The sequence below is a fragment of the Myiozetetes cayanensis genome, unplaced genomic scaffold (genome assembly GCF_022539395.1).
Source record: "Myiozetetes cayanensis isolate MyiCay16 unplaced genomic scaffold, myiCay2020 scf6-25, whole genome shotgun sequence".
Taxonomy (NCBI): domain Eukaryota; kingdom Metazoa; phylum Chordata; class Aves; order Passeriformes; family Tyrannidae; genus Myiozetetes; species Myiozetetes cayanensis.
Window position 1 is genome coordinate 12,078,032 of NW_026087853.1, and position 15,044 is coordinate 12,093,075.

At 39.0% G+C, this 15,044-nt stretch overlaps 1 protein-coding gene across 3 annotated transcripts in view; it reads right to left on the reverse strand.

The window, feature by feature from the left end:
* VRK1 (VRK serine/threonine kinase 1) overlaps positions 1–13,521 on the reverse strand; it is a 35,048-nt gene extending 21,527 nt beyond the window's left edge. Inside the window, exons 1-4 of one of the 3 annotated variants that reach the window (XM_050336444.1) lie at positions 13,441–13,521; positions 6,109–6,270; positions 4,545–4,600; positions 206–275 (exon numbers count right to left, since the gene is read on the reverse strand). In XM_050336444.1, coding sequence (XP_050192401.1) covers positions 206–275; positions 4,545–4,600; positions 6,109–6,265 — 283 coding nt within the window. In that variant the 5' untranslated portion in view covers positions 6,266–6,270; positions 13,441–13,521. Of the gene's footprint in view, positions 1–205; positions 276–4,544; positions 4,601–6,108; positions 6,271–7,724; positions 7,742–12,958; positions 13,071–13,440 lie in introns of those variants that run through there. The other 2 variants (XM_050336442.1, XM_050336445.1) reach the window with 2 other exon arrangements.
* Positions 13,522–15,044: the final 1,523 nt, after the last annotated feature.

Genomic DNA, 15,044 nt, shown 5'->3' on the forward strand with positions numbered 1-15,044 from the left:
CAATTTAGACAACACCATCAACAGAACTATATAGAACTTCTTATCAAAAATCTAATTTACTATATGTCTGAATTAGATGTCAATAATTTAAAAATAATTTTGAAAATTACCTAAAGAAATTCCCTTAAAGTTTGACCTTACTCCTATGGGCTCTATTTTCCTAATTGTTTGTAGTTCATTAAAAACATTTTAATAGACTGCTTACTTTCATCTGGCTTAGCAGCTCGCATGTAGAACTTTAACTCAGTAAAAAGAGGTCCATTCTGGCTGGGTTCCTTTAAGACAATTTAAAATTGGTTAAAAACTGCTGTGTTAGTGTCTAATAATTATTAAAAGCTCACAAAGTGTAACATTCACCCTATAAAAGCATATTCTCCCTCAAATACTCTACCCGGTGCTGATAAACTCAATAGAATATCTTCTTTATATAAAAGAAGTTTAGCTCTAAAAAGTTATTTTTATTATAGATTGCTTAACAGGGTATCAAAGAATACTGTCCCATAACAAAAGACTAAAGAATAACAAATTGACTGAAACGTATAGAAATATTACCAATAATTGGCAAGGTTTAGAAGAGAACATAAAAAAACACTCATTATCTCTGATTTTCCAGATTAAAGCTGGATTGCATCAATTGCAGTAGCCATTAGCGATCTTAAAATAACACCTGAAACGACTTGATGAAAAAAATCCTAACAAAAGTTAAATTCTTGCTGAACATAAGGCATTTTGTTCCCTTCATAAGTTAGTTGACAGGGACAAAAATTACAGAGGATTTCAAAATTTCTCTTAAACTAAATTATAAGAACTATACCTGTTTTGACTTCAGAGCCTACCTTGTATTTAACAGAACATAAGGTATTTCAGTTCCATTTTCAAGGGACAAATCTATGGGAACCATGTAACAAGTAAAGTTCAAGAGAAAACTTCGTATGAAAACACCAAAGCTTTGAAATACTGCAAGAATAGCAAATGGGCAAGTACCTTGACACTACATTTCCAGTAACTTGGTACAGGAAAAAAAAAAGTGATTTCAATTCTTGTAATTTCTGATTGATTGATTTTGAGATGAGCTTAAGCAATATATTTTAGTCTAGTTATTCAAATATGTCCACATTCATGTTATTTCAGTGAAAATACCTGTTTTTGAACATCCTACACTGGCAAAGAAACCCAGAAATAATACAATCACACGATATTAAGAGAAGTTCTAAGACACACATCAATTTTAAATGGTTTTAATTTTAACTTTTACATGCAGATGCAGCGATATACAAAATTGCTAAGGGCCAGGCTATACCACTCAGCTAACAGAGGTTTACTGCTGTCTGACATTAAGGTAGCAATCTAAAGAGATCAAACACGATCAAACACCAGGGTTTGCAGCACACACTGATGTCTGGGCACAGGGGCAGAGTCAGAACACAGGTCAGAGTGAGAGCAGAGATCAGCCTGGGCACCACTCCCAGGCCTGGACCCTCGATTACAAACCTACCACCTATCTCCACCTCACTTTCTCCAGCAGCACTGCCCTGATAAACAATGGAGTCAAGACAACAGTTTTCTGGCCCCTCTTTGTGGGACCAACAGTCAGACTTCAGCCAGGCACCAGAAAAAAATAACAAAACCCAAAACAGCTTGACTAACTGATCAACACACACACAGATTTTTATTTATACACAATGGGCAACAAATTAGTAATACAGAGATTACATAAGCAGACCAGAAGCGATAAATAGCTACATTCCTACTCTGCAGTTATCTCAAACAGACGTTATTTGACCCATTCACTTGTTTCTGTGTAGCATAATCCATTAATACTCTATTTTAATTAGAATATAAATTATCTCATATATAATTTTCATTCAGTTTACACAGGTTTGAATGTTATTTTCTCACTAAAATACAGCGAAAAACTGTAGGTGTTAAAAATTCTTACAATATTTATCTATAAATAAATTATGCCACAAAAAAATATTTCTCAGTGCTGAAAAAGAGATATATCTTTCTCTAGTCAGAGCAAATGCTGAAAATCTGCTACCTTTTCATACTTGAGGGAATGGATAAATGATTTAACCACAAAATAGTTCTTCATGTTGACTATGAAGGTGTTTTCCCCCAATACCATTGATTTTATATACAGATAAATAAATGCATAAGCTATGTTAAAAAACCTCACACAATTATGTCCATTATTTGCTATACTAGTTCCCAAACTTCTACAGATTTATGCCCAGGATCATTCTAAACACATGACTTATACAACTGAAATTAATGCCTTATTCAAAAAGATATCATAATGAAAGCGATTATGGAGTACATGTCGACACCTAACAAATTTCAAGTAGTACTTTAAGAATTCTGATCTTTTTCAGTCAGCAATTTAATGAAGTGTAATTAAACCCTGCATCCACTCCTGAACAATGACATCTGAAAGGTCCACATGTTAAAAAGCATTTCTTTTTTTTAATAAAAACTGTGATTCATTTCATACTGTTCAGACATCAATACTATGAGGATATGTCAAAGACTAAGCCAATTTCCATCCTGCTTTAATAGCTTAATTTGAAGAACATTACTACAGAAGCACATATTTTGTTAAACACTAATAATTGTTCAAAGCTGTTAACCACTTTGCTTCAGCTGATGGACCAACTAGCAAACACCCAGGCATCAGAAAATGGGCTCTTATCTGTAGTTGTGTTATACTAGACTGCAGAGGCATAATATGTTATGGGTCATTTGTGAGGCTAGCACAAAGACTGGGGCTACTCTTTATTGCCATAAAGACAAAGTTATAAAAGATAAATTAGAAGTGAGTAGCCATCTGGGATATTAGCAATGGAAGTATTTACAAAATACTGCAGCAAAGTGAATCTAGCATAAAGGCAACCCAAAAGTTGGGGCAACTCCTATATTCAGATCCTAAAGTGGAGAAGAGAAGCAGATGGGCAGGTTTCAAACTCAGGGAAAGAGGGGGACAGTAATTGCACACAGCATACACTAATGCATATCTGATGATTTTCCAAGCAAGTCAAACCAGATTCTTCCATCAAGGTTAAATGGTGCTCTGCTTCCTGATCAGTCTAAACTCATCAAGACCCAGCAATTAGAAGCCACTGCCTCTTACAGGCAAGCCACTGCTGATGGTCTCACTGTCTGTAATCTGCCTCTGAAACAGGCCACAGTTCCTGCATGACGGACACCCCCGCCCTCAACAGCACAGGCTGAACATACTGAAGCACCAAGCTGCAGGCTGGGGTTCCTGGTCTGTGCAGAATTCCTGCCCATGACATCTAAGGCAGCAGCAGCAGGGTGATGTTGAAAGTGTAGCAGTCTGACATTTGCATAGTAAGCATAGTGCCTTCTGCAGCAAGGGACAACATTTCGGAAACAGGGTCATCACAAACTGCACCTTGGGGCTTCTGAACAGTATCAAAACCAGTACTCTAGAATTTCCCTTTAGTCAGCAAATGTAAATATCAAGATCAAAGGCACATATTAACTAAAATGTATTTTATTCTAATTTAACCTGATCTTTTAGTTTCAGGAACAAATGTTAAAAGTATTAACATATTTACAATGTGGCCAGCTATTGCAGCAAAGCATTTCAGTATCATCATACAGTTTAATAAATAAAATGTTAGAACACTGCAGTTCTGAACTGTGCTGAAAAACTAATCTTTTACACTGTGAAGTTCTTGTACAGGTTTCTGGTATTTGTTTTAGTCACAGGCACAGAAGTGCCACCAAGATAATCAAGGGTCCGGATCTACTATGGCTATTCCCACATTCCCAGGTTTTTTTACTAAGACTTTACCAGGGAATCATATATGACAGTAGGATCTATACCAAATACTCTGGAAAAATTTAAGAAACATTCTTTTGACCTTAGGAAAAGAAATAGCCAAACCAAATGAAATAACTCTTTTTTTAAGACTAAAAAACATAAGAAAATTTCAAGTTATAAAAATAATTTGCTGATTTGCTACACAGGGCTAAAAATGAGGTATCAACAATTCTTTTTCTTCTCTCTAATCATTAGGTTAAAAAAACTATGTGTCAATGCTATGTTAATTCAATGGAAACTAGAACAGGTATGTGGTTTGCAATAAAACATTTAAAGGACTTTGTATCTGTGGAGACCTTGGGAATCAAGGTTTTGTTTTTTCTGTTCCCAAGCCATCTGTCAGTTTACCAACATCCAGTGGTGAGCAACAGTTCACACAGACTCACTGCTGAATCACAGAAATTCTCCAAAAGCTAGCCAGATTTCATTTCTTTGGTGATATCTGGGCTCTTTATAGGATGCAAATGAAACAGAATATGACCCATTTCATGAATCTTTCTCAACTCCACTCATGTTCCACTATGATGTTCCTCATACACAGGAGTCCCAATTCTCACCTACATTCCTCTGCATCACCACACTTTTATTTTAAACAGCACTGTGCAATTGCATTATTTTCAGAAGATGGTTTAAATTACACATGCTATTTTAGAGCAAATATTTTCAAGTTGGGAAGATTCAAATGCTCTCTTACCACTTTCGCAACATAAGGGGCATCACTGCCAACCGACTTTGAAGAATTAACATCAGCTGTTAAAAAAGAAGCTTTTATTAGTAGGAGGAGAGCAAACTGTCATAAAGCACGCACTTATTTGCTACGCAGCATGGACAAACACATGACAAAGTAATTAAGTACTGACATGAACACAGACCAGTACCTTAGCATTGGTAAGAGAACTACTCCATATGGCAAGGCTACTGTATATGAGTATAGTCTTGCATTCTCCCTTCTGTTTGAGGAGAACAGGCAGTTTACTAAATAAAAGAATTATTTTTTACTATCCAGTAGCTTTTTCCTAGTCACCATTATTGTTTTTGTTTTCTAGGACTCCGATAAACATACGCATTTGTGGACATACAGATGAAAAATAAATTCTCTCTACTGTGTTGCCATGTCACATATCCAAAAATGACCTTCTGTTGGTAATAAGCTGTTGATATTTGTGACGGAAGATACAGGTATGAAGGACATCAAGTTAGGCAAGCACGAAGCACAGGAATAGTCAGGGTCACAGCTTTGTGCAAATGATGGGGAAGCAGAGAGCACGCTTTGACTTCAACAGAGCAGCAATTTTAACATGAAGGAACTACACAATTTGAGTGAGTTGGAACTCCAGTAAATTTAGTAGCTCATTGAGCAAGGCTGAGTAAGTAACTGAAAGCTTCTCTGGCAAGAAGCCACACACTGGTCCTGCTTTTCTTCTTAACCCACTTACACTGCAGTCTGTTCATTTTAAAAGCAGGACAGACTTTTTGTTGTTGTTTTCCAACTCAGTATGAATTCAGTGCAACTTTTTCACCAAGATGAGGAAGACCATATTACAGTGATCACATTAACTCTCATCCGTTCAAAAATGTTTGAAAAATGACTGGGGCAACCAAGTAGATGGTCTCAAGACCTCTCTTATATGTTCATCTGTTCAAGAGATACTAAGTAAGGAACATTATTCACTTTAAGAAATTTCCCTTGTATTCAGTAACAGCAGTGCAATACAAGAACAGTACTGATGGTTTCAAATGCGAAGTCCAAATTTGATTTGTTTTGAACATTAGTTATATTTAAAAAAATATACAACATGTCAGAAGTTCACAAGGCAATGAAAAAATCAAAGCAACCCCAAAATCAAAAGCAGCCCAAATACTGGCTGTTCAGTAGCCTCCATAGAATATACTCAGACAGTTTCAGTTCAGAATTTGTCATTATAAAGACACTCATGCAAAAATCCAGTATTTCAGCCAGACCAAAAATCACATTTAAATAAATACTAAACTACCTTTTCCATGGCTAAAAAGTAATAAAGATTTTTCGTTTAAAAAAAGAAGGAACTACCACTGGAAAATCATACAACTAGTGTTTAAAATTACTATTTGTTTACTCCTGTCATCTTCTTCCAACAACCTGACCCAAGCTAAGGTTCTAGTAAAGATCAAATGAAGACACTTTGTATTTCTAATTTAGGGTCAACATTTCATTGTTTTGAATAAGGATAAACATCTCACTCTTTATTTAAACCATTATCAAAGATAACTGCACTTACCAAGGTATAGGCGTCCAAAGCCTCCCTGCCCTATAGGGACACCTAATTTCCATTCTTTTCTTGATGTATCTGCTAGAACCTCCCCCAGAGCAAACACCTCAGCAAGTTTCCTTTTTGCAGGGGCTCTTTTTCCAGCAGTCTTCTTATTATATGGCATTTTCCCTGGAAAGTGAGAGGAAGGAATGGAAAATTAAAAAAAGCATAGGTTACATGCTGATCTGATTTGTTTCATGTAGAAACCTGTTAGAAGCATGAAAAAGTATGGATTGTTTAAGTTATAAGTTGTTACTATAAAGACACCTTAAAAGAAATGCAGTAAGCTGTTTCATTGGCATGAATTCTAAGTGCAAAACAACGAATTTTTCAAGGTATCACAAAAGAATTTGACAGCAAAAATCTTCATAAGAGAAACCTATTAGAAGACCTTGTGTAATACATGTTAAAAATATCAGAATCTAGCATATTCAAGCAATCAAAACCAATCACAGGTGGCAAAAACTTGGAAAAAAGTAAACTAATGAAATAAGTCTCAGTTTTCCTGGAGTTAAACTTGCATATTGAAAAATTCTAAGTCTTCATTAATAATATGAGGGATTCCTCTTAGTTGTAAAAAACACACAAAAAGAATTAAAAAAAGCTATCCAAACAGTTAATCATTTTTTCTCCTATATAGCTGCAAACAACAAGAATCAAAGTCTGCTTATTGTTTACAGGGCAGCATTAAGTGGGTCATCAAAAAACTAATACATAACTACCTATTTTAAGATCTTAAGTATAAAAGTATAACTGTTGCCTTCTCCCAACCTCAGGTCTCAGATAAAGGAGTATTTCCAGAAATAACCTAACAGCCTACTGGAACATGCATCTTTCTGCAGAACAAAATCACAGAATCTTGTAACAGTTTGAATTGGAGGGAAACTTTTAAATGTCATCTAGTCCTTCTGCAATGAGCAGGGGCATCTTCAAACAGATCAAGTTGTTCAGAGCCCTAGCCAATCTGAACTTAAATGTTTTCACGCATCTACCACCCCTCTGGGCAACCTGCTCCACTGTTTCACCAGCCTCATTGTAAAAATTTCTCTCTCCTATCAAATCTAAAACTACCCTTTTTCAGTTGAAAACCATTATCCCTTGTCCTGTCACAACAGGCCCTTCTAAAATGTTTGTTCCCATCTTCTTATAGGCCCCCTTCAAGTACTGAAAGGCTGCAACAAGGTCTTTCCAGAGCCTTCTCTTCCCCAGGATGAATAACCCCAACTCTCCCAGTCTATCCTAATAGAAGCACTCAATCCCTCTAATCATCTTTGTGGGTGTCCTCTGGACTCGCTCCAACAGGTGCATGTCCTTCCTGTGCTGGAGACCCTGTGGATGCAGCACTCTAGGTGGGGTCTCACCAAAACAGAGTAGAGAGGCAGAATTCCCTCCCTGGACCTGCTGGCCACACTGCTTTTGATGCAGCCCAGGATACAACAGATTTTCTGAGCGGCTTGACAGCTCATGTCCAGCTTTTCATCCACCATCACCCTAAAGTCCTTCTCAGCAGAAGGCCTTATTTTGAGCAAATAAATGTTGTGAGTTTTAACAGAGTCAGATTTTGCTGCAGTAAAAGAACTTACTGAATATGTAGCCATGACACGGCAAAGAGTGTGCTAGGTCTCTTCACATAAATTGTTCTATAAAGAAGTGATCTCTTCCTCTACCTTATGTAGATAAAAGTCATGTAGAGTCACAGTTATTTTCTAAAAGATACCATTCTGACTGGTGGGATTTTATGATTTTGCTGGAAGTAGAAAGGAATATTAATACACAATTCAGGATGTTTCTGGATAGCAAAATACCTATTTCGTATTAGTCTAGCTTCTCAATACAATAACCTTAACATCAGTTTTCCTCTTTCAGTTCTAAAGTTACTTTAGGACTTAATTTCCCAAAAAGAAAACTGCGTAACTGTAACAGCTGTTCCAAAAGCACTCGCCCTCCTACAAGACTCTTCTGACTGGGTAGTATCTTCAGGAAATTTTCTTCCTCAAATAATGTCAGTCACCCAACTAATATTTGAAGAGGGCAGCCCACAAATGTTTCTCTACCTACTAAATGCAAGAATAACTGTCAAGTTTCCTGAAAATGTTATTTCATCCCTAAGACTCAAGTCTGCAACTGTGATTGATCAAACCCCTAGAGGTGAAGTGTGACAGAATAAAACCCAACAATGGGTAAAATACTACATGGAGATGGAAAACGGTGATATGCCCAAGGAGCTCTGGCAATAATGCAAGGGAGTTCACTTGAGCTCAACACAAAGGGGGCTGATGGGTGGCCTTTGTTTTAGGAAAACAGCTGAGTGGAGCTCAGAATTGTTAAGTGGATCAAACGGAGGTGTAAATGTCTCCCAGAGTTAGCCTGGCCAGTGTGGGGGGAGTGAATAGGAGGCTCAATCCAACATAAGCATGCAAAAACTAAATAACTAGCAAAAGAACTTCGAAGAGAACAATGGGCTTGAGCTGGTTGCAATCCAGGTATTCCTTCCCCGTGGCTGGGGACTCCAGCATGGTGAGAGTGAACATATTATAGAGATCAGTATTGAGAATCACATCGGTATTGTGACTGAACTCAAAATTGTATTCTTTTCAGTATATTTTGCATTAGTCTCCTAAATCAGAAATTCTGCAGTGCACCAACTATCTTCAAATAAGTAAATTCGATATTAAATATTGCATCATTCATACATGGAAGATCTAAAAGAATCTGGTCAGATAGTAGTCAACTCTGGCAGAAAGCAGTCTGCAGACACCAGTCATTCAATACAGAAACAAATTCAGAAGAGAAGGTGCATCATTCCATGCTGAAGTTAAATTTTTTCAGAGTCCTTATTAATCTGGGAAGTATCTTTGTGTCAAAGAACCACATCTGAATACCTACTGTGGCTAAACGAGTAACTTCCACAAAACAAAATTAAATACTCACATCACAGGAAGAGATTGGTATTTATCAATACCTACATTGCACAAGCTTCCTCATTATCACAAAACAGGATATTTGAATTCTGCATTACTTTTCCATATTTCAACTTCAGCACAGTAACATTCTTCCCTATCATCAAGACACATTTTATACTTACATTTTAAGACATAACACAGCTTTATCCACAGTCTTCAAAAAACTCCTCTCTATCTACATCCCTTCATCTTTTTTTTTATCTTCAAGGTGATACATACTTTACTGTCTTAGAGGAAGATCCTTTCTCCAGATTTTCTACAGAGAAAAATGAGACTTTCAAGCACAAAATGCAATTCCAACCAGCTCAGATAAGACCATACCAATGAGAAAGCAATGGTGTCAAAGTGCCAGAAGGAACAGAGTGGCAGAAATGGCTACACATTGATATCACTTATAAGAGCAGGCCAAAAAGATCACTGCAGACCTTTAAGCAGCTCCTCAGAACACCCACATTAGGAAATGGATTAAAACAAAGGACAAACTGAAATCATTAGAAGTGGTAATGGAATAAGAAACCAGAAGTCTGGAGCCCCAAGGTTGACTCAGATAAGGAGAAAAAGTGCAAAAATCAGTAGTCTTGCCTAAGGACTCAGATGTGGGACGAGATCGCACTCACTGTCATCTAAAGGATACCAAAACATATCCAAAATGAGCATACTGTCCTCAGGCTAAGAGACAATTTATTGCCAATATCTTGTCAATATAAGAGACATGAAGAGGGCTTGAAGGACTGCACCCCTTGACCTCTGAGTTACTACAAATAATGCTGTCAAGACTTGGACAGGTGCACTTAGGTGCTTGAATGCTGGACAGATTGCTGCCCATAAAAGAAAACTTCATGGCCTCTTTGACAATAAGGCTAGCAGGCCCCTGAAACAAACCTGCCGATATGCTTCACATCTCTGACAGTCACAGCGAGACTCTTGATAGCAGCCTCACTTAAAGGGGAATTAAGTTTACTTTAAATAATTCCTCAAGGGTATCAAAGGAAGAGCTGGTACTTCCCTCTTTCAAACATACCCCTTATTTTGTTTAACATGGTCAATAATTGTACGCCTGAAGGTATTTATTTTTTTTTAAAATCCATTAATGACAACTTCCCTTTATCCATAAATGCAAAAATTCAAAATGGACATAAGTTTGAACGTCCCCAGCTGGGAACCCTGCCCTTAACAAATACACTAGATACACAGACATGGTTTCTTGGCTGTCTATATTCACACCCATCTGTTAGGATGGCACTGTGCCTACTTACAAGTTGGTCAAGCTATCAGTAGGCCATAGGTGCCAAACAGTGATCGCTTGCAATGGGCAGCATGCACAATACTGAGCACTCTTTTGCAAAAAAGCTGTTATCCAAGGAAACATTTTAGCAATGGCTGCACATGCTTTCACATTTCTTTGGATAAATGCATTCATGTATCCTCTACTGCTTGAAACCGAAGACACCTGGAAACTGCAAAAATTTTCTACGTGAAAATACAGAGCTAGGAAAAAAATATAAAAATTATGAAAAAATATAATGACATTTTAGTGCAAATTCTGTCATTCTATGTGCTTTTCAATTAATGATACTGCAAACACCGGGGTTTTGTCAGGAAACTTATGAACCAACGAACATGACATGGAGCTGCCTACCATACATTGCACAACTGGAATAAGGCCACCTATTTCTCCTTAAAATCACCTTTAAAAATTCGACACCACCACTTCTCCAAGAAAAGAAAAAAAATCTTAAACTTTTCCTCATCTCAATTACCTCTTTCCATCAATAAACAGAAATATCTTCTATCCCATATGTATTGTGAAGCTTGATTCATTAGTGCCTGCAATCATGGTAAAGTCCTTGGAAACAGTGCCATGGATGTCAAGTACTGTGCTATCATTCAAGTATCAGACCTGCCCCTACTTAGCTAAGGTGCCTGACAAGAACAATTTTCAAGGTACATGACTGTAAACAGAAGCATTTTATGCAGCTACAATGTGCTCAAAACAAAGATTTTGCTAGTAAGAAGTATGAATAACAGAAGTCTATTTGTCTAAACTCTCTCCAAAAGCCTCTTACTACTACAAAGGTTCTCATTCTCCTCCCTAATAAAACATCTTAGAGAAAACAGAATACACTGTACTTGAGATAGAACTATTGATACAAAATTGTCTGCATATCAGTGGTGTTATCTTTACAAACGCTGGCTGCAATGGCTGCTACTTGAGCGATACTTGAACTCTTTGAATAAATATGAATAGCCACTTCTCAATTCTTGCTGGCATCCATTATCAATAAAACTCTGAAATGAATATAAAACAAATCTATTTTGAAAGACTTATTTCTGCTGTGTGTCAAGCCAGACTGGTTTCTTCCTGATCTTCCTCTTTTATTCTCTGGAAATTGTCATTTTTACAGTTGTTTGTCTTAGTAGGACCTAATTTCATTCTCAATCCAGAGAAGGCATGCTGGGGACCTGTGCTCCTCTTCAAGACTAGGTAGTCCCACAGCAAGACCTGAAATCTACCCATCATTAACACTGCTCATCAGTCATAGTAAGAAATCTGAAGCCTGCCTGAAAAAAAAAAAATAAATTAACACAAGGAAAAACAAAACCAAACTTTTGCTCAAGGAGTGGGAAAGAATGAACACAACAGTTTAAACCTTCTGAATACTGTAGAATTGTTTCACAGGAGGGACCACACAAAACAGTAACTGAAATGTTAGTGGCTTGTCACACCAAGTGAGGTAGACAGTGAAAAAAGACCTTATTGCATAAATCAGGCATTCTGTGACTGGTCCATCACTGTGTTTCTCCTGTGAAAACCTCCATAATCTAATTTCCTTACGATGAAGACACCTGACAATCAATGGCATTTGTGGAAGAAGAGGCACTAGGGTTCTATCCCCAAGAAATAAAAAAAAAAAAAGAAGTATTTTTAGACAAAATTAATAAATGCCCCTGGTGGACCACTATTACTAAGAAGCATTTCATCACAACAGCACCACACTGGACCAAATAAACACCTTTTTTCCTTTCTTCTTCTAAACAAACCAAGATGGCTTCGAATTTCAAAATGCATCTTGTTCAGAGGTAGCAAACAGTAATTTACAAGAGAAATTACTGTGATTCTAATTTTAAGTTGCCTTCTCAAGAATACCCTCTCTTCTTCTGAACACTATTTAAGGTTGTTCTCAAAATCCTGAACGACACTCAGTTATTGCAGTAAAAACCACTGAGCCTTGTAAGGTATCAAATCATCCATCACTCCAAATCACCTCACCACCAAACCAACCGCAAATACCTAATACATGTGAGTGAGACACTTAAAGGCTTTTTGACCATTTGGCCCACTGCATAAAAATCAATAGCTCTGAAATTTATTAGGAATCTTACCCCACTGGGGGATTATCCCAAATAATTAAGTGGACAGTTTATTCCCAGAGAGGAAGGCACATGCCTTTTGACATAGTAATAGCTACAGAAAGCTTCATAACAGCTTTAGTATTTTTGTTAGTGATAAAAAGGACCCATGGATTCCCTATGAATTAATGAAAGCTTTTGTTTTTATTTTATTAGTGCTTGAGCACAAATCGAGAACTAAAGAGAATAATGGGGTTCACTCTGCCAGTGACTGCTTCAGTCTTAAACAAGGAAGGCAAATGGTGAGAAATGAAGAAGTGAAGAGAAACCACGACCACTGACGGACAGAAACCAGCTCAGCCCAATTCTTACACAACAGGCCTGTCCTGATCCTCAAAATCGCAGGTTTTTGTTATTTGTAGGCCTGTATTCAAAAAAATAAATAAACAAACTATGTTCAAAGTACAACTCAGCAACGCCTCCCAGCCAAGGTGACGCCTCACCTGGATGATTCTGAAGGTGAGGAACCTTTAAGAGTCACTGAGTACAGCTCAGCCTTCCCCACCTCGCCTTAGGGCTACAAAACAAATAAACACGAAGGAAAGCAACTCAGACCGGTGCGACCGCAGGCAGGTTTGGAGGCCGCAGCCCGGGCAGGCGGGAGAGAGGGGGCAGGAGACCCAAAGGGTCTCACCTGCCTCACCTGCCCCCTGCCCTCCCTCCTTGACGGCCCACGGAGATCCTCCGGCGCCACGGGCTGGGACGGGAGAGGGAAAGGAAGGCGCCTTCCCTACCCCTGGAGGCAGACGAGGAGGAGGAGCAGGGCGAGGCCCCGGCGGCACCACCGGCCTCCTCAGCCAGAGACGCGGGACAGACCCGCCAGCAGGACGGGCGAGGCTCGGCAGGGCAAAGGGGAAGCAACACAGCGCCCCAAAACTCGCCTCCTAAAAAAAAAAAAAAAAACAAAAAAACAAAAAAACACAACCTGCACCGCAGAAGCAGCCGCCGGTCCCAAGTGCCTCTCCCGCGCCGGGCCCGGCGCCGCTCCCTCCTCCCGGTCCGAAATTCCCGCACTGCCCGAGGCCCCGCCGGCCCGCCCGCCCCGCTACCACCTCCCAGCATCGACCGCCGCCATTGGTCAGCCCCACACAGCCTCCCGCCCTCGCCCCGCCCTGAGCGCGGTGCCTGCTGGGAAGTGTAGTCCGAGACCGCCTCCTCCATGGCCTCCCGCAGTGATCGTGGACTACATTTTCCGGCAGGAACCGCGCCCGCGATGGGCCAAGGGCTGAGGTCTTTTAAAATCAGAATTATTTAGGTTGGAAAAGACCTTTACGGTCATCAAGTCCAACTGTCAACCCAGAAGCACCATCACGTTCACCAGTGAACCGTGTCCCCAAGTGCCACATCCACACATTCGCTGAACACTCCCAGGGATGATGGCTCCGTCACTGCCCTGCCCAGCTTGTTCCAGTGCCTCACAACCATCTCATGGAAAATTTTTTTAAAGTTACAGGGCAACTCAGTGTTTTAATCAGCATTAAGTTTGGGAAGGACTTTGTCAAGCTGATACCACAGAGTCACAGAATCAATTGGCTTGGAAAAGACCTTGGATCATCAAGTCCAAGCTATGCCTGAACACCACCACATCAGCTAGACCTTAGCACTAAGTGTCACATCCAGTCTTTCCTAAAACACCTTCATCAACGCTGACTCCACCACATTGGAGTGGACTCACCACTCCAAGGCGCTGGAGTCGCTTACCGTGTGGCAATAACCTGTGTCCAGGAAACAGGTCAAAACACAGGTCACTCCATTTCTCAGGACCAAGGTCATGCAGTGATTCTCCATCCCATGTCACTGATGCCCTTGCCAAACCCAAGCCCTCCAGCCACCCCAGTCCCAGTCAAATCACGGAGTGTTGCTTTCTGCAGCAGGTCTGACCCAATTTGTCACCTAGTATCACAGAACTGTAGAATCGTAGAATCATTCAAGTTGGAAAAGACCTTTAAAATCATCCAGTCTAGACATTAAAAGCTGCCAAGTTCACCACTAAACCATGACTCTAAGTGCTCTATCTACACTTCCTTCTTTTGTTGTCAGGTACAAATGTCTTCACCTCCATACTTTCTTCTGCCAAGCTGTGAAGTGGGAGACAGGTGTAGAAGATTAAAGGCATGCCAAAACAGGGAATTTAGGGAATGAGACAGAAAAATGAAAGGACAGTAGTTTTGTTTCATTAATTTGCTGGGTATTTTAAACCTTTAAAATGGTATTATGTTTTCATAGCCATAATCTTCACATGCTGCAATTTTAGAAGTACTAAATAGCTTAAAACAAAGAACTATAATTATGTAGTATGTTCATCATGATAGTACTTATACTGATTTTGTTCAAAAACCTGGACTAAATTAAGAATAATAGAAATGTATTCCAGAAATACCAGGTAGTCCTGAAGATTTTCAAGAATCTGAACTGTTCGGAATGTTCTGGGGTATTGTTGCTCATAGAAAAGACCAAAAGTGTGTTTGAAAGAAGTGAACACTACCACATGTGGTAGCGTTTCACTTGAAGTACTATCCTCTATAGTGT